This window comes from Chanos chanos, chromosome 5, assembly GCF_902362185.1.
Source record: "Chanos chanos chromosome 5, fChaCha1.1, whole genome shotgun sequence".
Classification (NCBI taxonomy): Eukaryota; Metazoa; Chordata; class Actinopteri; order Gonorynchiformes; family Chanidae; genus Chanos; species Chanos chanos.
In genome coordinates, this window is record NC_044499.1 from 50,759,817 (window position 1) to 50,784,816 (window position 25,000).

The window sequence follows — 25,000 nt, forward strand, 5'->3', positions numbered from 1 at the left end:
ATCCTCCAAGAGAGCCATGGACAGATAGACACACTGAGGCAAGGTTAACGCCTGCAGAATACAGCTGGTACAGCAAAGATATTAATTACAATGGACTGAATATTTAATTATTCAAACTAGGGCTTGAGATATTGTCCATTATCGTGTGTGTGTACTGACAAGACTGTACTTATGACACGGGATAATGGCAGTTCACTTCAAAAAGAAAAAAAAGATTTGATTATCTTTGCAGAGGTGCATTACATGGTTTAACAGAACTCCATTAATGGACTGATGACAAACTAAACACGGCGAGTGGACGAGTCTCTATCAATGCAGGTATAGTTATGGACCGACATGTGTAATACATTCACATAAGCACTTCGGACTGGAAAGGCACTGGGGGAAGACTCACTCTCCGTGGATATCCCTCATGAATGGGTTTTGCTGAGAGTTTTTCTTGAAATTGTCCTACAAACTTTTTTTTTTGGGGGGGGGGGGGGGGAGGCTCTCTTACCTCTGTCTAAGTATCTGTTGATGTTAAAAAAAAGGTCTTATCTTGAGAGAGGTCAGTGTTGTTTATTTCTCTGCTACAGTCATGCTTGATTTCCCAAACGTCTTTGGCACAGCAAACCACAACTGTCTCGTCTCCAAACACTTAAGAGAGTCAATTCTCTAACAAGGCATTTCAATGAACAAATCCTTATCAGATCCAGGGCGTGTTGTGGAGGACAGACAAGACATTCTAAAGCCACGGAGAGAAGGGAAAATTGGTAGATATTGTCGTTTGAAATTCCCATTGTTCTGTCACAGTTAAAAAAAATTTTACACTTCGTTTAATTTTAGCATATCAATTTCAGCTGATGATACTGCCTTTCTATATGCTGGGCCATATTCATCAGCAATAATGTTATAGTTTTGAGTTGGATGCATGTCACATATGAACATAGCATCTACAAGATATACCAGGCGGCAACTTGCTTCAGTATTAGCAATTCCGCTGGTTTCTCAGACCACAGTTTGACGAACGTGCAGAGAAGAGAAATGTTTGACGTTTAAAGTCGTCTCTGGTGAGGCCATCTGCCGGTTTTAGACCATAAAAAGATATGTTAATTATCTTGCCTGACATTTACTACAGATGGCCAGAGAATACCATCCCCAAAGTGAGTTTTTTTCACCGCTCTCCGTCTCACTCCTCACCTGAGACATTAAAACCAAATGGCCCCTGAACGGAGCCAAAACTTTAAATTTCAGTCGCTCAGCCGGCAAACGGGAGCGTATCTGTAAAATGGCAATCTCAAATCTCATTCTTATTCATTAGACGAGCCTTCATTAGATGACTTTGAGTGACAACCAGGCTAAACCCCTCACGCAGTTACGCCATGACCATGCTCTCCAAGGCAAGGGCAGTTCAAGGGCCTTCGCTGTGGCGTCTAACGTGTACAACAGCAGTTACGCAACACTGTGTACTTAAGCTCACTGGTAACTTCAACAAATGTGATATGATTCATTATAACGTAGCACCGTTTTCTTTTTTTTCTCCACTCCGTGAATCATAGTCATTTATTTTACGTCTCCGTTCAAGCAGTGGAAACAACATCGCTCCCGGAGGGTAAATATGACAATCAGAGTGTTTTGAGATGACTAAAGAGGTCATTAAATTACTTCCAAACACAGTGACGACATCACACACAGGGAAAGGGGGGGGGGGGCCCTCTCCAGTCTGTCTCTGGATCCCATCTCAGGGCTGCATGAGACAGCTCAAACAGAGACAGGATTAACTGGCGTCACCGCCTTGATAGTTCTGACTCTTCAGTCAGTGAGTTAATCACCTGTGGAAATGAGAGCCATTCAATTCTAATGAGGCATAAGACATGTATCATTAAAATCTCACAGCAGTAAATAGGAAATAGGTCTTTTTTAAGTTTACGACACGTTTGTTAATCAATAAAACATTACATTTGGCTACTGTGAATTTACCGTGGACATGGAAATTATAAAACAGACAAGGATTGGTCTTAGATTTACGAGCCACAACAATGAAAACAATTGATTGTTGACCGCTCTACTGACCAATCACTCGGTATCACACGCGGTCCGCGTGTACCACACGAGACTGTCGCTGCCAAACCAAGGAAAGGCAAACGGTTGGGTAAAAATGAAGAGACGGCCCTGTTCCCTACGTATATGAATTGGCAGAGAGAAGTGGAGGGCTCTATTTTTTTTAAAGTAAGCAATCATGCCTGGCAGATGGAGAGCAGTTTGGGAAGATGAACAGAGTAGCAGTGTCAAATGGGAGTCAGGAACAGCTTTTTAAAGCAATACATCAGACTACGGGCTGGGGAAGCTACACTGCCAGGGCAAGAGGAATAGCATCATGAAGTGTTTATACACGAACACAATTCCTAAAACACACAATTTTTGTTCAAAGTTTTCAAATCGTTTCAAACATTGCGGTCAAATAATGACACTGTCATTGCACCTCACACTTAACACTTGAAGCAAAGATAAAACCCCGTAGACTAAGCTAAACTCAAGATCATTCAAACTGGAACGTCAAAGCTCTTCATTAAGTTTTCACACCCTCCCCTCCTCCTGTCCAAGGTCCCCCTGACATGGCTCACAACATCAACGCCAACAAGGCATCGGGTGGGTGGACAGTTTTACAGCAATGCAGTCAAAATCGGGTCCTGTCTAAAGTGAGGAGTTGAGAGACGAACACAGAACAAATTCGATTCCTTAACATGGTTTACACAGCGCGTGTCCTCAGAACAACAACATAGGTCAATGCGGATTTGTCCAATCGGATGCGTTTTTCATGTTTGAGTTACTTTCTAGTCGTTACCTTATTCACGGAATAATTTGCTGTCATGATATTTTGCCTTGTTATAGTTTTTGGAGTAAAACTGTTAAGCCGTTTCGAAAATACTGCCCTTGCTTCATACGTTTAAGGCGTACATATTCTACATTTAAAACGACTCGAGTGCGTAGTCTGCAATGCCTATCTTTCTGAACACATAACTTCAACACAATTACAAACTACGTGTCTGAACTGCATTTTTCCTAAATCAGTCCTGCACCATTGCGGCATTTTAAAGGCACTTCTGGGATCTATTCCAACTCACCGACACCTGCATGTTCTGCATGTTTTGTTCCATGCCGCATGTTTAAGTGGACGATAGCTGGGTCTGATAAGTAAGATTTAGCCTAATGATCCAAATTCATCCTTTAAAAACAAATTAAGGAAAAATGGGATTCTGTTACCTGGCAGTTGAATGTATCCGATGGAAAGATATAATTCTCTTTTGAGGAGGGGTGGGGGGGCTCCTGTATTGATTCCTGACGAAAACCTGCTGTCCTCTTGCCAGCCCGAGCGACACAAATGCACCGTAAGCACATGCTTGCCTTCCCAAGGACTGTCCCAGGTGAAGACACGCCTCCTCTATGAATATTCATAACAACGCTTCGCCATCCTCACACCTTTCGCTGTGAGGGTTAACTTCTGTCGAGTCGTTTGTTATTTTTATTATTATTATTATTATTATTATTATTATTATTATTCCATAAAGGAATCCCTTTGCGACTCAAGAAGCCACGTCAGCAAAATACTCGGGGTTTTTGGGGAGAAATCGTCAGACAGGCTTTTCATTAAAAGTGCAATTACATGATTAAAACAAACACACAAGCATACAAACAAACAAAAAAAAGTAAACAAAGAATGAGAATGTGAGCCTGCCTTCTTTCTTTAACAATACTATCAGACTGCAGGTTATAAGTTATTTTGAGAAAACGTGACTAGTACGTAAAGCTTTTGAAACAAATGTTCATATATTATTGGTTAATTACTTTTTTCATCCATTCTCTCTCTCTCTCTCTCTCTATCTCTGTGGGTACGTGTGTATGTGCGTGTCTGTGTGTGTGACAAAGAGAGGGAGGGTAGAGGGTAGAGGGGAGAGAAAGAGAGAGAGGGTAGAGGGGAGAGAAAGAGAGGGAGGGGAGAGGGGAGAAAAAGAGAGAGAAGTGGAGATGCAGTCCTCTTGCACTTGCACGCCCTCCACAGGCAGTGTTTGAAACTACACACTCACATTGTTCAAAGTATTTACAGTTAAATCAAGGCAGTCTGGAACTGACCCTTCAGCATAGTTCTATAACTGGAAGACACAACATAACATCCAGCTGAAGGTAAGCATGTTTTCAGAGGGTGTTTGAAAGCTGAAGTGGAGGACGCAGTCCTGCATGTGGAGATGAACTGTTCCAGAGATTCTGAGCTATAAATGCAAAGTCAGAACCCCCCCCCTCAGGTTTTAGCTTTGACCCTGGAATAGATCGAATCTTTTTATCAGATGACCTGAGTATATGGTTTGGATAGTATGGGATTAGTTAATTTCTGCTGTGCTCTGGAGCCAGACTATGTCTGAGCTAAGGGGGTAATTTGGAAAACTTTCAAATCAACCCTGCAATTGGCTGGGTGCCAGTAACAGGAAGTAGGAATGAGGGACATGTGACTTGGGTTCCAATAGAGAGCCCGGCTGCAGAGTTTTCCACCAGCTGCAGAGAGAAAAGGGAATTCAACTTTCCTTTCCTGACATATGAGAATGCCTGTAAACTGTAAACAACTCAATTAAACTACTTCACAAATAGAGATATGCCTTGACTGCGAGTTTCATATTCACCATCTGTCAACAAACAAACAAACTTGATCAGTTTCACTTGGCCAATGATCATTTTTTCTTGTTATAAACCATCTCATAGCTTTGTAGGGAGATTGTAAGGGTTCAAGTACTCCCAAACCCACGTCTTTTCCAAAAAATGTGTGAGATTTTTCAGGGAAAAAAAAGAAACCTTATGATTTGAGGCAAGACAGAGGGAAGAGGGGATAGAGAGAGAGAAAGAGAGAGAGAGAGAATCCTTTTTTTCTTTTTAGACTTGGATGCCACCTAGGGGCTGCATGGATAAACTGCAGTGACACCAAAACCAGCCTTTCCCCCATGGATTTTACACAGTAGTATTGTCCACACACCACAGATATTTGTCATGTGTGTGTGTGGACATGGCAGCATGTGTCTGGAAACAGCTGTATTTTCAGAAACCTCTTTAATGTATATTACCACAGTACACCCAGTGGCTGGTTCATTAGGATCAGTAACAGGTTGGATCCGTCAGTGCTTCCATGATGAGACACAGAAGTTCATGTTAATGTAATAAGCTAATGCAGTTGCTACAGACTGAGTAATTTTACATTCATGCAGTCAACATCCAGTTCCACCTCATCCTAAATACAAGTTACTGGGTTGAGGTCCAGGGACTGCACAGGCCACTCAGGTAATATGTACTCTCTGGCTGATTCCTGGAACTATTCTGAGGCAGTTTGTGTTTTGTGACGTGGTGAATTATCCTGCTGGGAGTGTTTGTCTGATGACAGGTAAGCTATAGCCGTGAAAAGATGGAGCTGCTTAGCCACAGTGTTCAGATATGTTCTGGTGTTCGCATGTTACTTCGTTGGCCACGCACCAGGAAAACACTCCGTTCGAAATTACACCTCTACCTCCAGCCTGTACCACCAACGTCAGTGGACTCACGCTTACATTAAATCTGACTCTGCAATGCACAGTGTAACAAGAACCAGGTGCTGGCAATCAGCTGCTCTCTGGAGCCTCTTCCTTCCTGTAGACTCAGGGCAGCAGTTTCTCAGATACTAGGACCAGTACACCTGGAACCAGTGATCATGCCACACTCAGTCTCACTGAGCTAACTTGTTGTGCCCACACAAATGTTCAGATGGACTGTAACAAGACCCCTTGATGTTCATATTGTGCCTTATATGGTAAACCATTGTTAAAACCCTTGCTGTCTATAAAAGTGATCAAATGTCACGCAGGTGTACTTAATAAACTACGAGCATTTCAGTGTGAAGTTGCAGTCTAAAAATTAGACAATTTATGCTCATTAGCGGCTCTGGAAGGGTTTACATTCACGTTTGACTCTCGCTCTAGGCTTCTGCAGCAGCCATGACTGGACTGAGATTTGGGGGCTTGGGTTGGGTCTGGATTTGTCTGCTTTAGCGGAAGAGCGCAGTCTTAAAAAATGTTCAGAATTACTTTACACAAGTAGTTTTTTAATTCGTGCAATTTATTTATTTATTATGATTACGGTTATTATTACTATTGTTTTTGTAACTGAATGCCAATGTTCAGAGAGAGAGAGAGTGAGAGAGAGAGAGAGAGAGAGAGAGAGTCGGAGAGTCGGGGGCGGTGCTGTGTCTGATGACGTTAAGAGTTTTCTCGCCTACACGCATCACTAGTTTCGATAATACGTCGGGTTGATCCTTTACCGTCTCAAGTAACTTTAGTGGTATTATACATTCTCATCTATCCATGGTAAGAGGTTTTCGGCTTTTTTAACAATTGAACAACAGAACACTGTATGCGGTTATTTCATACATTCATGTGTCTAAGTAGCATTTCTGTGGTTTGTTGGCTTGTCAGCTGGCGGAGTGTTTGTTGGAGTTCCCGTCGCCTTCCTAAGGAAACGTGTAGCTACATAGCAACTGGCTAGCTGGTTGGTTGGTTTACTCAGCGTGTCTCGTAAATTATCCTAAATTACTGGTCACAGTATTGGTCAGATGTGAATAAAAGAGGAACGTTAACGCTGGTACTCATGAACTCGTGAATAATACGAATATAGATTTTCGTCGGTCGCTGTCTGTAAATGGTTAGCCTGCTATGTAACTAACGGTATTACCCAAACCTATACAGTTGTTATCCAGTAAAGCCAGCTTGCTGTGGTGGCTTTGCCGAGAAACGCGATATTTCAGGATACCACAATAAGCATGTCCTCCGGCTACCTGTGGAGGGAATTGTCTGGGAAAAGTGGACACAGGCCCCTTTAAATGGTCTGACTAGATCAATATACTGTTCTCGCCGTAGTAGCCGGCGTACACATATTATTACCCACAGTTAGCGTGGACGCTAACAAGGGACTGACAAACTGTGGTATTATATGTGTGTGTGTGTGTGTGTGTGTGTGTGTGTGGTTAGGAAGGTGTGTAATGGCAGATTATTCGATTTAGAGTGTAATGACTCTTACTGGTAATGGCTTTCCAGTTTTGGTTTTGATTTAGCCGTCACAGATGCACTTGATTTTCGCCTGAAAAGCCTGTCGGGATATGTCGAGTAAAGCTACAAAAACGCAAATGTTTTTGGTCTGGGTCTGTGATCAGTGATTGTTTGTGTTATTTTTATTGCGCCGCATCGTCTGATCTACACGGACTTTACTCATAATTGTGTAATTCATTCACTGAGGTCCATAGCAGATTGTCCGTTGTGAAAGTCTTCCGTACCTACACATTTCTTCCCTGGCCATTTGTTAAAGTCACTCTTTCTACGATTGTTTCGTGTCTGCGTAAAAGCCCAGTATTATTGCCATTGTTCCTGGCTTTAGGGTCACTGTTATGGAAGCAGTCGCAGGTAGGAAACAAAACTAACACTCGCGCGTTAAAAGACACAATGTGACTCCGCTGTGTTTCCCGTCCCCTGGGAAAGACACAGGTGGTTCAGCCGTCGCTACTCTACACGTCAGCCAAGACACTCTGTCTCTCTCTCTGCACCTGACGGTTCTGTTACAGCAGGACAAGAACTTCCACCTGTGCCTGCCAGATGATCTGAGATGGATATCTCTGTGTGTGTGTGTGAGCTATCTAACGCAGTGAGGGGGAACTTGGCAGTTTGCTTTCTTTGCATTCTGATGATGGCAGTCAAGCACAAACGCTTGAATGCAAGATAAAGATTTGAATCATCTCAGTTTATACATGCAACTGCTTGTAACTATGTATTTCTCTTCTTCTTTTAACAACAGCTGCTTTGAGAATTGGAGAATGTTTTTTCTTCCTTAACGTAAACACAGACATTGTGTGTGTAATTTTCCTTATTTGTCTTCCTCCCTTCACAAAATGCCACGTATGAACCATCTGATCCAAACTGGTTGTGTAAAGTACTGAAGCTTTGGGTGTGTGTGTGTGTGTGTGTGTTTGTGCTTATATATAACCCACAGGGAAACTGAAAAACATTTTTTCATCTTTAGACAAATGTTTTAACAGTGCAGCCCATGTCAGTGGATGGAATATGTTTTATTTTATGTCTGCCAAAGCCAGTTATAATGAAGGTGTAATTACGTTGCCATAAATGAGGACACTGCAGCACTGGTTAAACAGTGCCTGTGTAATATGACCAGGCCGTCATTGTTGCCACGGTGACTGATGAATGGGGAATCTCTCTGTGGGAACGGGACTTCTCGGTGTGATTCATGATGCGGGTGTGTACGTGAGACAGCGGGATAAAGAGATGAGAAAAGTAATGACAGACAGAGGGAAGCTCTGATTACTGCCCCGGGTCACCCCAACACAGTCCAGTCCAGTCCAGAGAGAGAGAGAGAGAGTCTGGGCTCTGGGAATGATGAGAGAAAACAGGCTTACTCAACACCTGAGCCACATGTATCAGCCCTTTGCGATAAAGTTGTATTCTCTGCACGTTTGGCCTTGTGGACCTTTTCAGCTCTTCCTCGCTGTGTTCAGACTCGGCCAGGCGCTGAAGGCTAACGCTCTTTGAAGAACCAGAGACTTTTTATCGTACCTTAAACAGTTGGTGTTCACTCATTGCCCAAAATGAAGATGACAGCATAGACTGTTCTAATGAGCATTTTATGGCCCACAAAACAGGCTGCTTGTTCGTCTATGGCCTTATCATGTGTTTTTTTTTTTTTTTTTTTTTTCTTCTCCACCAGCTCTGGGCTGTTTCCACTGGTTGGGCTATACTTTCGACCCATATGTAAAAATAGCTGAGTTAGAGGTTTCCTGGCCACACAGTTCTCTTGTCTCTCTTCCGGTTTTCATACAGAATGCTTGTGTAGCCAGAACCAACTTTGTGACACAGATGGGCTCTTTCCACACTGTAAACTTCACAGAGTATCCTCAGTTACTGTGGCAGTGTTAAGGACTGCGTATTAAAAAAAAAAACAAAGGTTGTTCGTTTCGTAGTGTGGGAGTGAGCCGATGTGCAAGCGTTGACACACGTCTCAGTAGACCCAAGGGTAAAGGAAAAACTTGCCTTTTTGGAAAAAATGCTTTTTCACGTTTCACAGTCCCCTTCACATCTCGGGATAATTTTCTAGACTGAAGTTTGATGCGTTCTGTCGATTCTGGTGGTTGAGTCTCAACACACTATTGATTAGTGCCCGCACAGCTGCTTGGGGGGAGGCGGGGGAGGCGGGGGAGTGGGGGGTGGGGGGGGCAAGGAGGTGCTGAAGCTGAGATCTGGAAACCGATTTCATTGTTTCCAGAGTCTGGTGTTTCACAGCCTCATAAACTCAATTTACAATTTACAATCTGGCATTTTCGCAGGCGCTTTTAAACCAAAGCAACTTACAATTAGTGCATCACAAGTAGGAACTCGTGATGTACAAGATGGAGAAAATATGGGGGAAAAAAAAAAAAAAAAAAGATAACCTTTTCCTTCAAATTAAATTTGGTCATCTGGTCTCCGTAGCAGCTCCAGGGCTTAGAGCGGGAAGATTGCAGCATGCAGGTTTTGTGTAAACTGTGTCTGCTGAGAAACGTAATGTAATCAGAAAAAGTACTGCATTGAAACATATTAACAGAAAATGATGGTGGATTTAGGAGTGAACTGACCTAATCCAGACTCATGTGAATTGGGCACAGGAGCATGCAGGCCGATGACCCCGTCCTGCCTCACCTGAGGCGTGAGCGCAGCCTTGGCCGGAGAAGGAGAGGAGAGAGAGAGAGAACGAGAGAGCGTGAGAAGGATGGGAAGACGAGAGCGGGGCTGCTGTCTGGGTGTGTCTACGGCCGTGTTCTATGGCTCTCTGTCCCTGTTCGTCTCCATCCTACACAACGTTTTCCTGCTTTACTATGTCGAGACCTTCGTGTCCGTCTACAAGATCGATAAGCTGTCCTTCTGGGTAGGGGAGGTGAGTACGATTGGCCTCTTTGTTAATAAAATAGAATGGAGTACTTAATTGTCTGGTATTATTTGTAGTACGGAAATATTTCCTGTCTTTGTGGTGATTTGATAAATGCGGAATATTCAAAACCTTGCTTGACTTTAAATGTACATTGAGTATTTAAAACTTGTTAAATACACCACCGTGAGTTTGAGCTTGAAATCAAAATGGATGCAAGACTGTTTGTGCCTGTTCATGTCCTCTGCTCAATCAAGGTGCATTTATCGAAATCATTTATTTATTTGTTTATTTATTTGTATTGAAAGATGGTGCTAACGCAGGCGACGGCCTGGCGTTTCAGCCTGAGTAAAAGTTCTGTGCTGAATTCAGTGGATTTGAGATTTCAGGTTTGGGCCTGTATGGACGTATGGTTGCAGCTGCTGTATCTGCAGGGCTCTGGTCTGTCATTACATAAGCTTATATATTCTCTCTCTTTTTCTCTTCCTCCGTGCAGACAATATTTCTGATATGGAACAGTTTAAATGACCCTCTGTTTGGATGGCTGAGTGATCGCTCCTTCCTCAGCTCCTCTCAGTAAGAACTCCCTCAGATACACACACACACACACACACACACACACACACACACTCTCTCTCTCTCTAGCCATGTGCAGTTCCTGTATGTTTGCTGTTTTTAATCGTTCGTGTTTACTCTGAGGGAGTCGGTCTACTGCCTCTGTGTGTCTTTTGTTACCAGAGTGTTTTTGTTTCAGAATCTTCCTGGTGTATCCACTCAAGCTTATTCTTCTCTAATGCTCACTTACTGAGCAATGTATGTCAAAATACTTATGCCATTCAGTGATCTCTCAGGAAGTGTCTCCATTTTGACTTTCTTCAGACCCTACTCTCTCTCTGACACACACACACACACACACACACACACTCCCTCACGTCCTCTCTCCTTGTGTCTGTGCGTGTGTTGTGTTTTTAGATCTGGACCTCAGATATCCTCTCCGGAGGTGATTCTGAAGCGCCTCGGGGCGCTTTCTCGGAACGGGCCGCTCTTCGCCCTGTCGTTCCTGGCGTTTTGGGTGGCGTGGGCGCAGCCGGGCCTCCAGTTCCTGCTCTGCCTGTGTCTGTACGACGGGTTTCTCACCGTGGTCGACCTCAACCACAACGCCCTGCTGGCCGACCTGGCCGTCTCCGCCGGCGACCGGACACGCCTCAACTTCTACAGCTCCCTGTTCAGCGCTCTGGGATCCCTCTCCGTCTTTCTCTCGTACTCCTTCTGGGACAAAGAGGATTTTTTCTCTTTTCGGATTTTCTGCGTGGCGCTGGCCGCGGTGTCCATGCTGGGGTTTGCCGTGGTGTCGCGTCTACTGCGTCACAGGTTCCAGATCGAAGTCCGTCCGCGCAAGCAGGAGGAGAACACGCTGAAAGAGTAAGCAGTCTTCACCTCTTTTCACAACATGCACTTTGTGTGTCAGTGCAGAGGGAATATTCGATATGTTTTTAAATCTAACAGGATCATCAAAGAATGCATTCTACAAACAACATTGAACCCCTATGTGCTAAACATGTCCATTAGCTGTATGGTGTGAATGAGTATTTCTGCATGTTTAGCTTGTAATAGTTCAGGTGCTGGTATAACCGTATAAACAGTGATGGACTTGTTAATCACCCATCTGCAGTCTCACTGAAAGGGCTTTACAGCGTGAAACTCTGTAATGCGGTGATACAGGGAGACGGTTGTGAAGGTAAACAGTTTGCCGAGGGGCAGACAAATGCTGATGGAGTCTGACACACACACACCACACACACACACACACACACAGAGACTGATTATGTCACACCACTGTCCCATTCACAGTGAATCTCACTGTGGGAAAAGCCAGGGAACAAAGCAGTCTCATTTAACTCTCCTGTCGTCACTGAATCTCTCTTTCTTGTCTCCTTTCTTTTTTTTCTCTCTCTCTGTCTCTTTTTAGACTTAGTATTGGGCATGCTCCTCATGCCCCTGCTGAGAGGTCTATTACTCTTGGGGAGTATCTTAAACAGCTGTCACGGCACAGGAACTTCTTATGGTTCACCTCTATGAACCTGGTACAGGTAAATACCGCACACACACACCACACTCATACCACACACACACACACACGCACACACAGATGCCCTGCTCTTCACTTCAGTGTATCTTAAACACATACATACCACACAGACACATATACACACACACACACACACACGCACATCCGGAAAGGTACTAATGCTCTGTTTCTCTCTCCAGGTGTTTCACTGCCACTTCAACAGTAATTTTTTCCCTCTGTTTCTGGAGCACCTCCTCTCTGACAGGATCTCTGCCTCCACAGGCTCCTTCCTCCTGGGTAAGAGTGTGCTCCAGGAGCTGGGCGTTACCTCCTCATAAACCCAGAACTCAAATGACCTCAGCAAATGTCTTTCCCAGCGCTGTCTGCAAACACTCTGTCATTTTTCCGATCACAAACTTTCCTCTCTGAGGATCAGGTTACTTGGTTACGCGGGCAGTGTGACTAAACAAAAGCCGATGTGAAAAATATGTATTAACTCTTACTGTTTGAGAAGACATACAGTACACAGGTTACTTCACAATTTCCCCGGGCCAAAACTGTGATTTCACATGGCATGTGGAAATATGCACCTTTTGTCCCAGTTTTCATTTTGAACTCCCTCAGAATTCCCTGACATATTTCTGTTTTCAGCTGTAATTATATCCTTCCTGTCAGCTTGTTTTTTGTAATACACACTCTTAAGTTATTTCAAGTTGTCTGATGTGTTATTAGTATTACCTGTCAGTATTATTTATATATATTTTAGTACATTATTAAAACACAGTTCTACAGGAGGTGATCTGAAACACCCAGACTAAATCATTTTCATCTAGGTCATCATTATTAGAAGCTTTTTTTTCCTGGGAAACATGTATGTTCACTCTTCAGCCAATCAGATACCGCTGTGACCTTTTCAAACTGAACATGCCTGGGCCTTCCTGTAAAACTCTCTCTCTCTCTCTCTCTCTCTCTCTCTCTCTCTTCTAAAACACGCAGGCATCTCATACATTGCTCCTCATGTGAATAACCTGTATTTTCTGACGCTGTGTCGTAAACTGGGCGTGTACCAGGTCATTCGTTGGCTCTTCCTGCTCAAACTGGGACTCAGTGTAGCCATGCTGCTGGCTGGAGCAGACCACGTGTATCTGCTGTGCATTTTCATTGCCAGGTGAGAGAGATCTCTCTCACACACTTACACACGCTCACATGCTAACACACATGCTCAAGCACACTCACACACACACACACACACACACTCACACGCTCACATGCTAACACACACACAGACACTCACATGCTCAAGCACACTCTCACACACTCACACACACACACACACGACAATCTCTGGCATGGCTTGGGGCGCTCTTTAGATGGCAGTCCATAGGCATGTACTGATTTCAGATTGCTTTTATCAGCTGAAAATGACTTCCTTAACGCCCGGTTTTTGCAGTAAGTGGACATATAAAGCGTAGAGAAGTTGTAGTGCATAATTAGGCGTGATCATTATTTAAATAATCACATATGCTCGGTTAGACTGCGTAAATAATGTGCTGTGGATGTTGCTGTCTCAGACCAGTGTGGAATGTCACGTTTTCATCATGAATTATTTATTTATTTATTTTTAAAGCTTGGTCAGTGTCCATTATGCCTCAGTGTACATAGGAATAGGATGCTGGTCTCAGGGAATCCTGCCTGAGTCAGTCCTCAGGAACAACTCTGTGCCAATGCTTGTGTGAGGAGCAGGAATGTAGGGATTAAATATAACGTGAGAGGATGCACGTAAAAAAAAAAATCACGTGTCGATTTGGATCCACAATGAAGGGAAAGGCGTTTTACTCCCTTCAGCTTTCATTTTGAGTCCATAAACAGCATATTGGACTAAATATTCATATTTTGTATTTCTGTGTGCGTCTCTGTTTCTTTTTCTCGGTCAGTAACCGCGTGTTTACGGAGGGAACTTGTAAGTTGCTGAACCTCGTCATTACGGACCTGGTGGATGAGGATTTTGTGCTGAACCGCCGCCAGCAGGCAGCCTCTGCGTTGGTTTTTGGCATGGTCGCCCTGGTAACAAAACCAGGTCAAACCTTCGCCCCCCTCATTGGCACCTGGCTACTGTGTGTCTACACAGGTAAGAGTTTACAGCAGGCACAAACGTCATGGCAACAGTTAAAAAAAAAAAAAAAAAAAAAAAGAGCCCATGCTCCCTCATTCCACTCACGCAGTTTTTCCCCCCGTCATAGATTACGCAATGTTCATCCTTAGCCACACACACACACACACACACAGGCATGCAAAATACAGAAGACAGTTAACGTGAAATCACTCCCTCACCCTTGAACAAATAAACTTCCCGCCTTATCAACAGCTACAGTCAACTGGCTTAAATTAAATCATTCTCTTAAAAGTTCAGTGTGCACTCATAAAAAAGTCACATGTCATAGGTATATGATAGAGTGTTATTGTACTGTGTATTTGCGTGTGTGTACGTGTGGCATATGTTTGTGTGTGTGTGTGTGTGAGACTGCGTGCTGACGCTGATGACCTCTCTTTCCTTCTCTCCAGGTTATGATGTCTTTGAGAGGGATCCCCTGAAGGATGCCAGTATGGCGTCAGCCGCAGCTGGTGGCACAGGCTCTGCCCTCTCCATGCCCCTGCGCCAGGGTTGTTTTTACCTGCTCGTTTTCGTGCCCATCTCCTGTGCCCTGCTCCAGCTGATGGCATGGTCCCGTTTCACCCTGCACGGGCGCAGGCTGCAGGGCATCAAAGCCCTGAGAGAGGGGGCACAGCAGAGTCACCTCATGGGTGTGAAAGCCATCTGACATTCCAACACAAAGAGGAAAGAGTGAAACAAGTTCAGGAGCCTCACAAATGAAAGCGTTGTCAGACATTATATAGGACTGCAGAAGAAATCTGCCCACTGCACGGGGAGCCAATAGCCTTCTTTGCCTCTTTCTGTGAAACTGAATGTTGCATTGGCTCCCAGGTAACGTTGTCGCTGCTCACCTTGTGAGGTCACTGTCTGACTCCTTCTTATTGTGTATTTTGTAGAGAAGAGGGTGGGGTTAACCCTCACTGCCAATCACGCAGTCACCTTAGAGATGTGGTATTGCACTGCCGTGTAGTCAGAGACAGGAGAAAGGTGCAACATGGTGACTGAATGAATTTTGCCTTATTCTTTTTATGAAAACTGATTGTCTATGTTTGTTATACAGTGTATAAGGACCAAATGTAACATACACAGTCGTGTGGTTTTGGGACCTTACCGAAAGGGTACCATTGAGCCCGCTTTGTCTGTGTAGCACAAGGCTCATCTAAAGTGTAAAACTGTCCCCCCTAAAGGGAAGATTTAAGTTGACATGGCCCCATTGCCATCTCAGTCTAATCAAGCCCAGTCAGAGACTGCTTATCTCAGTCTCTCTAACAGTGTATTTTTAACTGTGAGAGAGAGAGCGCTGGTTTTTTCCATAAAGGACGTGTTCTAAACCAATCTGCAGGAGTATGAAGCAGTATGGTTCTCTCTACAGTCTACTGTGCCACTGTGTCTAGAGTCTTAGCCCCCTCAGCAGTTAACCCCCATCAGTCTCTGTGTGGTCTTTTCTTTCTTTTTTTTTTTTGGTCACGGATCGTCGACTCACTTTTACGTGACCGAGAATATGTTGATCGTTTAAAATGTATATTTTTGTTGAAAGGAGCAGAACAATTTATATTGTTAAGTTTAGTACTCACTCAAAAGACACCTTATTTTTATACTACGTGTGCATGCATCCTGCATCCACACTCAAATCTTTTCATGTAAGGCTGCTCAGGAAGGGAATTCTTTGGTAGATAAAGAATTATTATTATTATTAGTAGTAGTAGTAGTATTAAAGCATTAAAGAAGACGTTGTTTGAACAGATGGATTATGGGGTTGCTGTCGTAGGGATATTTACCAATGACTAATTGTGCCAATCTGTTCCCCTAATCATTGTCAGTGACAAATTATTTGAGTCTTTGAATATTGTTCTTTTTCAGTCGACACTGCGTACTTTGTGTCGGCTTTCAGCTGCTAGGATATCCTGCAGTGTTCTCACTCTATTTATTCTGTTTTATTAATGTTGCTAGCTGTAGACAGAATTAAGGGAACTGTTTGAAATGACTCAGGAAATGTTTAAAGGTTTACTGAACACATTTCGTAGCTACATTTGTGGTTTGAACGGGTTTGTTTTGTTCTCAGTTCTTAGCCTTGTGCCTGTTTAATGTTTTGTCTGACTGTAACTAAATACCTGCCTCTGTTAGCATCCTCAAACAGTTTTCTAATCAAAGAAAATGTGTTGTCTTAAACATTCTGGGTAGACATAAATAAGAAATCCAGTTTGTGTACGCCTAATTAAACTTCGGACTGATTCTGTTCTCAGTGTTTGATCGTGTTCATTTGATTTTGTGTATGTTTTTGTCATTTAATTGATGCAAGGAATATAATAATCAAATAATGATCCCTCATTTAGCGCATTTCGAATAACATGTTTAGGGTTTTCAGACCTGTTTGTCTGGTGCCATGTTGGACCTGGGGGGTATTCCAGAAAGCGGGTTAAGTGAAAAGTCAGTTAACTCAGAGCAAGTAGTAAACGTCCTAATAGAAGAGCGCTATGACTTCATTGTCCTCGCAAGGTAAAGCCATAGGACTCTTCTATTAGGAGGTTTACCACTTGTTCTGAGTTAAGTTAGTTTTCACTAAACCCACTTTCTGGAATACTCCCCCTGGTGCACGAGTCTACCTGCAGTTCTACATATTTTTTGACTCGTTAATGTAGCCAACATAATAATTTTAATTCGTTTATAACTCCTCTTTTGAAAACTATTTTCATAACCAATAGGAATACAGTAATAAAAATCAATTAGCCAATCGGGTAACGCTACCCTCCAAAACTAACCTGCCTGTCAGGAGCTCGCTGAGTAAACAGCGTAGCATGTTTTGGCGATAGATGAGGTATTCGTCGCTACCACAGAATTTCAGATCTTTAAGTAGTAATGTCGGGGTCTGTCCGTTTTTGGTGGTTGTGGTGATTTCTAAATGTAAGTTAACTTTGCTTTGGGTGTCCGTGTGTGCTCGACTGGGGGGGGGGGGGGGGGATTGGTAATTAGCTCGGCTAAGTAAACTAACCTACGATGTTACACAACTAGCAAGTTTAACGGATTTCATGATTTACTCGCCGTCCTCGTGTTTCATCACTATGGAGAAGCGACTTTTTAAAGTCTGGTAAGTAGAAAAGGAGTTATTAATTGCTGAATATTAATTTTAAACCAGACGAAAAGACGAATGTGAATTCTGTAATGTTATTGTTGGAGAGACTCCCAGGTCTGGGCCAGATATGACCGAGTCCCTCTCCACACTGAATGCTGTACTTCTTATGCTGAGTTTAAAATGAATTCCAAGTTTTCAAAGAGCAGTCAAAGTTTTCGATAGTCCGATGCAGTGTAAGTTTATTGCATTCAGCAGTGAACAAAATACAACAAACTGAGTCAGGTCCCAGGGAGTGACTGAATAAAATACAGAAAATCATGCACTTTTATCTAAAATTTTACCTGCATGCTAAACCTATGTATCCAATAAGCGCATAACACGGTTGTATGGTAATACCCCTTACATCATCTGTGTTTTGCATGGTCCAACCCATTCGCTTCCAGAAATTTCCCCAAGTTTTCCCAGAATTCATTATTCCATACACCACTATTTCCGAAATGTCCTTGTTTGGTTAAATAGAAAATAATATTCAACCGTGTCCTCATCTTACCCCGGATTCTCAACCATGTCCACAGTCTCACCTCAGATACTTTACCCTTAATGCAGGTGTTAACTATCAAGCGTTGGGCTAATTCATGCAAAGCGGATGCTGAAGCAACTACATCCCGACCATTACTTATGCTTCCCTGTCACTATAACCTAGAATTTACCCTTTTTATGTTTCCTTCATGTTTTGCTGACCTTGCATTTTCCTTTTTTGGTATACCGAGGCCCTCTTCCGTTGGCTTCAACTTACAGAGGCCTTCTTCCATTTTAGAGGCCTTCTTCTATTTCTCCAACATTATCTAACTCAGTATAGACGCCCAGCTGGTTAAGTTATTGTTTTTCTCATAGTTTTGTGTGAGGAATAATTGGTCTAGTGGTGGGAGTCTGAAGGTGAGTTGGCTATAATTGGATTTTTTAACTAATAGGTACAACTGTTATAACGGTTAAGATGCTCATCGTACATGAACTTCGGAACGTTGTTTCCCTTCGTTGACTACGAGGAGTTTTCAAGAAGAGGCTAACATAGTCTGTAGAATTTATGAATAATTATGAGAACAGATCTTTGGATATTCATATAGCCGTGAGAGGTATGTCAGCATATACACTTAAAAGACGACTGCGTTTTACTTCTGTCAGGATAAAGTAGAGTTCAATGTGATATTCCACTAAAGAAATTTTCTCAGACAGAGAAATTAGCTGGACTGACTCTCAAAAGTTGTCTTCCACAAAGTGGCCTAAACATTAGTGATTACCCGAGAGCTCGCACATGCGTACGGTTGGTATGCCTGCCATTTTAGCGAGAAAAAAACTACCGATTCCCGCACCGATTGAAAAAAAACGTTCTGATGACGCAGGAACGTTTGAATGTGAAATTATAGAATTGTGAAGTAAGAGTTCATCAATAACGTTGCGGAACAAAGTGCGTTGGATGTGAACGCGCTTCGTTCTTTTCTCCTGGTTTATTTGTGGCAAATTACAATAATAATTCAAGATGAAACAAACATTTAAATAATAATAATGTAATAATATATTAATAATATAATTAGGCTAAGACATTATATATTACTATTAATAATATTAATAATATTAATAATAATATATAAGTTTATTTAGAGCCCAGTATCACTATTTATAGTCTCAAAGGGCTTAACATGTCTATAACAAAGTTAAATCAAAATTATATTATTCATAAGTTTTAGAAAATAGATACGTCTTTAATGTGGTTTTAAAGGTATGGGGAGAGTTTGCCCCCCTAACTTCTGTAAGTAGACCATACCAGAGGAAGGGAGAGCGGTAGGAAAGGGCTCGGTTGCCAGCGGACTTCCTTTTTAACTCTTGGAACGACTAAGAATTAAAACGACTAGTCCAGAATCTTGAGAGCGCAGGGTGCGAGGTGGGTTATAGGGTGTAATTAAGTCAGACAGGCGGAAAGGCGCAAGCCCATGTAAAATTTTATATGTTAATAAGAGGACCTTAAAATCTGCCGTTGCATGAATTGGGAGCCAATGAAGGGAAGCAAGGACAGGTGTAATGTGATCAAACTTCCTTTTTCTGGTCAGAATTCTGGCAGCTGGATTCTGGACCAGCTGAAGACTTTTTGTACTAGAGGCAGGCAGGCAGGCCAGAGTACAGAACATTGCAGTAATAAACACATAAAACAAACATAGCGAGACGGTACAGTTTTAAATGAGCTTTCATATTCAACGCTAGTGTCACAGATATGACGTTGGAAATAACAGGAAGCCTATACGTTCCCATCATGCCTTGCGGCGATATTTTGGAGAATAATGAAAAATAGCGTACTTAATTACAGTATATCGAAATAATGTGATCATTTTACTGCGAGTAACTAGTTGTGGGCCCCAAAAGGTGTACTTCAGGGGGGAAATGGTTGATAGATATTTGGTAACCGTTATTGAGAAGTTTAGTTGTCCAATTCAAAGAGGGGCGGCTACCGTCGAATGGTATATCACTCATGTTTCTCTTCATATCGTATAAATCTTTCGCCTTTTACTAAAGATTTCCGTGGGGAGGAACAATATGAGTATCAACTAATTTTTTGTGGCCCTACCTTGCGGTGGGGCTGAGAAGTCGGTGCAAAGTAGAATCGAGGTTATTTTTTAAACACAGTATGCAATTGCGTGTTATAGTGACTGAGAAGTTGCACGTTCATGTTTCTCAAACACATAGGCGGTGGTTTTATACCGCGTTCGAGAATATGTATTCAATTTATTTTTCGGCGCAGTGTGTAAAAGTATACTGTCGGGCTTGGTGTGTTCTCTCTGTATCTTAGTCACCAGTAAAAGACTTTTTTGCATAACGCATGTGCTTAGAAGAACGGGGTGTTTTCTGCCTCCGAGGATAGCAAGTAGAGCTTAAGAGAATGTTTAGTTCCGGCCAAGTACATGCTTTCCTGAAACATTTTTGTGGAGTGTGACAAACTGATTGGAGTCTTTTGAGAGCACAGTCATCTCTGAATAACTAAAAGACAACCAAACCTCTTTGCATTTCACTCTTAATTCATATCTAGAATGTCTCACGTTTTGGCAAATAGCCCCAGGACTTAAAAGGGCAATGTTAGACAACAAATGGAACCAGACCAACTGCTGATCAGCATTAATGGAAATTCAGTTTGTTTTTCATTCATGCTTTGTTTTGTTAAGAGGATAGCTATAACATCTCTTTTTTCAGTTTCTGGGCATTTAGCGTCAGGAACTGGCTCCTCCAGACAAGCCTGGAGAAAGAGTTTAACATTTCTACATTGAATTAGTCTGTGCCTTAGAGCACAGCTGTTACAGTACATTGTCTGTTTGTTGTTGTTTTTGTGTTGCTATGACTTTGAATTGGTCACCCTCACGTTTACCGTCATCCTTCTTATGCATAAACACATCTGAAGTTGTAAGCGCTGCTTGAAAGTCGATTAGTCGTCGATGTGTTTATGTGTGTGAGTAAACCCCATTTGTTTTGGACATTGGTCTGACATTTCTACCCACATTAACACAGAGGTATTTTGTATCGTATGGATCCTGCTGTCTTGCATCAGCTAGTGCTTGGTCCAGCATTGTGAGAGCGAATCGTGATATTTCGAAACACATCTTGCGTGTGTGTGTGTTCAGTAGCGGCTGCTAATAACACATTTCAGTCCTTTGTAATTTCTAGTTTCCTGTGTGACAGTTGGCTTTGTGAGGCCTGTAATCAGTACTTTCTTAGTACCGATGTTTTGCAGTAGTACATTCAGGCTGTAGCATGTGTACTAATGTATCTTGGTACTTCACAAAAGGTACTCAGGGGGCATAGCATAAGCAGAATCATCAAGTAATTTCACAACGCTGTAATAATGGTATCAGTCTTCATTCCCCTCTTGAGTTGACAGAGTACACATCCACTGTACACCCCCACCCAAACCTCTCTGTTACTTTTCAGGGTTTAGGCGAGTGTTGTAGGCTAGAATGAGCACTTAATCAGAAAAGAGATTCGTGTGAATACATTTTGGCAAAAGATATCTAGTGAAAATATTCCAAGCAGTTCACATAATGCTGTGGGTTTAATCATCATTATGTGATCGCCCATACATATCTTTATGTCTTTCCTCTAATCAGGGTTGAGAATATATGGTTCTTTATTCTTTAAGTATCCCAGACAACCCATTTCTTCTCTCTTCTCTCAAGCAACAGAAATATTTCATACCCTGTTTCTGTCTCAAACTCCATCTCTCCAAACGCATTTTAATCTTCAAATTTTACAGAATGACTTGCCATTAACTAGGACAATATCCTCATGGGTAAATAAGATATATACAAAATAACACAAGTGCAAGTTTATTTAGAGCCCAGTATCACTGTTTACAGTCTCAAAGGGCTTTACATGCCCACAACAAACAAAACAGGACGGCACCCCTTGACTTAATCCTTATAGCGGGCAAAAAAAAACCCCTAATACTTTGTTCTCCTGGTTGTACCCCCCTGTCTGGATCTCCCTCGGAGCATGTGTTTTAATAAGCACTACTTAGCCTGTACCAGAGGCATGTCTTAAAATAGATCTGTATTTATATCTCCTTGCTAGACATTTAACATGTGTTCTGTGTAAATTTTGATCAGATGGAGGATTATTTTCTAGATGTGTGAATATGACGTCAAAACGCACGAAATTTGCTGTCAGGTTTATTGTGTACCTTTGGCTATTGCCGTTTTAAGGGTGTTCCCGCCCACTGTCCGCCCTCCGCACTCCTGGTAGAGGTTGCCCTTTCAACCTGATCTGAGATCAGCTCTCCCAAACTCAAATGCTAAGCTTAAGCACTACAGGGGAAAAAAAATGCTGAACTGACATCAGACCAGTAAGAAAGGACGATCTCTCTAAGCCCGCCCCCAGCTCCTCTGGAGCGAATGGATCGGAGCTTTTGCTGAGTCTCATGACTACCGAAGTGTTCGATACTCGGCGGAGACATTCGGCTGTATTCCGGCCGTGCTGAATTTCACCAACTCGCTGTCTGTCTGCATTCCATCTCTGCTTTGGGAAAGACAGGGCCGAAAAGAAGAAATGGTATAAATAGAAACAACACGAGTAGGTTGGACTACTCTGAACAACGACCAGTGGATATACGGACCGTAGGCCTCCTAATTACCGGGATTTACGGATGACGAATGTATACGAGAAAACGGCATACTTTTGATTTCTGGGAAACTACACGAGAGAAGGAGGTTGATGTTGCCAAACACAAACGTCCTCTTTTTTCATTTTAAAGAGGAACACAAGATGGCTGGCGACTGCATCCAGTAACGAGGATCAAACAGCGCCGTTCCCCTTTAAGGTCTCGGGGGTTTATGATTATTTTTGTTCTGGGAATTTAAAACTGCACATTTAAAGTTAGTTATTACTCTTTGCTGATAAATACGTTCGGTCGCTGGAGAAAAACAAAGTATGGGTGACTGCCTGCTGGTAAGAGGTGAGAACAGATTGTCCGAATAAATCTTTTGTGGGATTATTAGAGAAAACAAGCACGGGATTTAGACCTGTTCATTAAAGCACACATAGGCGCTATGTTTTTCTATGGTTTCCCTTTGTTTCCTTTAGGGAAACTGTTGTACCGCTACCGTATATGTGTCTGCGTGATGTTTTTTTTTTTTTTTGATTACCCACTAACAAAGCGCTGCCTTCTTTAGATTACATATGTACGTAGGATTTAAATGAAGTGATAGGGTGTAGTTATTTGAGTGAGGTTAAAACGGTAACGAGTAATTTAAGTCTATGCAAGGGCTATTAAAGAGGTGATGGGTATCGTTAGAAGGACGAAACCCACTTTGCTGGTGAATGACCGCTACGTTTAGCAGCCTGACCAGTATTGCATATTTGAAAGATGTTTGTGTAGCGAATTACAAAATTACAGAAGTCTAACTTGTCTCCTTACGAAGGTCTTGCAAAAAGGCCTGTCAAAGACTGTTTTCAGATTGCGAAACGAGGAACCGCCGAGGTATTTTGGCCCAGATGTGCCAATAGATTGCTCATATTCGCCATAGGCCTACGTAAGGTTTCTGGTTAAGAGTCATCGCAAGCTAAATAGCTTCGAGATGAACTGGTTACATCAAAGAAAAACATCGACATGTTCTTGGCACTGATTAGATCGCTGCAAACGACTGTCTCTTTGTACACGCTTCATATTCAGTCGCATAAAGCAGAAACGCCAGGTTTAGGCTTGCGTTGCCTTTAAGGGAAAAGACGTGGCACCTGCACCCGACTTGCATACTTTTTTTTTTTTATTGAAGAGCGGTGTGATTGAAAAAAAAGAGAGGTATTAAAAGACATGCCACTTCGGCGATAATTTTTTGTGATGCTGCCAAGTCATCCCTCATTGGCACGCACTAGACCGTCAGGTGAGACCACTGACTTTTATGTGCCTTCCAAACGTTTTATGCTAAATAATACACAAACAGCAATACCACTAATCGACGATTTTGTGTTGAAAAAAATATATATATGTATGTGTGTGTGTGTGTATATATATATATATATACACACACACACACACACATATATGCGGCCTATATACAGGGGTTGGACAAAATAATGGAAACACGTGGTATATCAAGACCTATAAATTTGCTGACGTTGATAGGATTCCCAGTGATATGTAAATCTTAAGTATATGCACTGCAGACATCCTTTGTGTTATGTATTGCCCAAGATTTTTCTTTTGTTTAACGTATCAAGAGAAACTATTTCTAAAGTCATGATGGCATACCAAAAACTAGGGAAAACTAGGTCTGGGAAGCGTAACTCTGGATGGAAGTCAAAACTCTGAATGTGACTGCAGAGCACTAAAACACATTGTATCAGAAAATCACAGAACCACAGCTACTAAAGTGACCGCAGAGCTAAACCAACATCTTGCTAACCCAGTATCGACCAAAACAGTTTGTTGAGAGCTCAGTGCAGCTGGATATCATGGAAGGGCTGCCATTGCCAAACCTTTTCTTTCCCCCCATCAGTGATTGAAAATGCCTAAAATGGTGCAAAGACCATCAGAAGTGGACAACGGACCCGTGGAAGAATGTCATCTTCTCTGACAAATCATCCTTCATGCTTTTTCCTTGTTCAGGACGAATTTATGTATGGAGGCAGACAAAAGAAGCCCTTGATTTCGATTGCCTGACCCAAACCATTACGCACGAAGGCAATCCTGTGATGGTCTGGGCCACAGTACGATGGAATTCTCTTGGTCCTGTGTTAGCACTGCATGGTAGGGTTACCTCTAAAAAGTATTTGTCAATTTTGGGTGAACAAATTCACCCAATGGTCCAAACACTCTTTCCAAACAGTGGTGTCATCTTTCAAGACAGTAATGCGCCAGTTCACACTGCTAAAATCGTATAAGACCGGCATGAAGAGCACAGCAGTGAAGTTCAACACTTGGATTGGCCCCCACAATCACCAGATCTGAACATCACTGAAAATCTCTGGGATATTTTGGAGCAGTAAGTAAGGAGCCACTTCCCTCCACCATCAGCTCTGAAAGAACTGGAACAGGTTTTGCTTCAGGAATTGATTAGAATTCCCTTAACCACTGTCCGAAAGTTGTATGAATCTATTCCTCGACGTATTGAAGCAGTTATTGCTGCCAAAGGAGGACCAACTCGATATTAAATAGTAAAACAGTTATTTAACAAGGTGTTTCCATTATTTTGTCCAACCCCTGTATATACCCTGCTTTGAGCGACGG

At 42.4% G+C, this 25,000-nt stretch overlaps 3 protein-coding genes and 1 non-coding gene across 5 annotated transcripts in view; 3 read left to right on the forward strand and 1 right to left on the reverse strand.

Moving 5' to 3' along the window:
• Window positions 1-3,352, reverse strand: part of sema4gb (sema domain, immunoglobulin domain (Ig), transmembrane domain (TM) and short cytoplasmic domain, (semaphorin) 4Gb) — a 28,143-nt gene extending 24,791 nt beyond the window's left edge. The window contains exon 1 of the mRNA XM_030774291.1: window positions 3,244-3,352. The gene's annotated coding sequence lies outside the window, so the exon portion shown is untranslated. The remainder of the gene's footprint in view (window positions 1-3,243) is intronic.
• Window positions 3,353-6,276: 2,924 nt separating this feature from the next.
• Window positions 6,277-15,475, forward strand: mfsd13a (major facilitator superfamily domain containing 13A). Of its 2 annotated transcripts, XM_030774297.1 has the most exons (9): window positions 6,277-6,356; window positions 9,692-9,960; window positions 10,448-10,527; window positions 10,924-11,373; window positions 11,921-12,041; window positions 12,220-12,316; window positions 13,016-13,187; window positions 13,954-14,147; window positions 14,582-15,475. In XM_030774297.1, exons 2-9 carry the CDS (start codon window positions 9,796-9,798, stop codon window positions 14,836-14,838), a joined length of 1,536 nt encoding a protein of 511 aa, XP_030630157.1. In that variant the 5' UTR covers window positions 6,277-6,356; window positions 9,692-9,795; the 3' UTR covers window positions 14,839-15,475. The 2 variants fall into 2 exon arrangements, with proteins under 2 accessions (XP_030630157.1, XP_030630158.1); XM_030774298.1 differs by lacking the exon at window positions 6,277-6,356 and having other exon boundaries at window positions 9,669-9,960.
• A 4,281-nt stretch (window positions 15,476-19,756) lies between these two features.
• On the forward strand, window positions 19,757-19,871 carry LOC115813495 (U5 spliceosomal RNA). The gene has a single exon (XR_004025357.1). It is a non-coding gene; the product is annotated as a U5 spliceosomal RNA (small nuclear RNA).
• Window positions 19,872-22,261: 2,390 nt separating this feature from the next.
• The window catches only part of trim8b (tripartite motif containing 8b), an 11,642-nt gene continuing 8,903 nt past the window's right edge, over window positions 22,262-25,000 (forward strand). The window contains 1 exon segment of the mRNA XM_030774294.1: window positions 22,262-22,594. The gene's annotated coding sequence lies outside the window, so the exon portion shown is untranslated.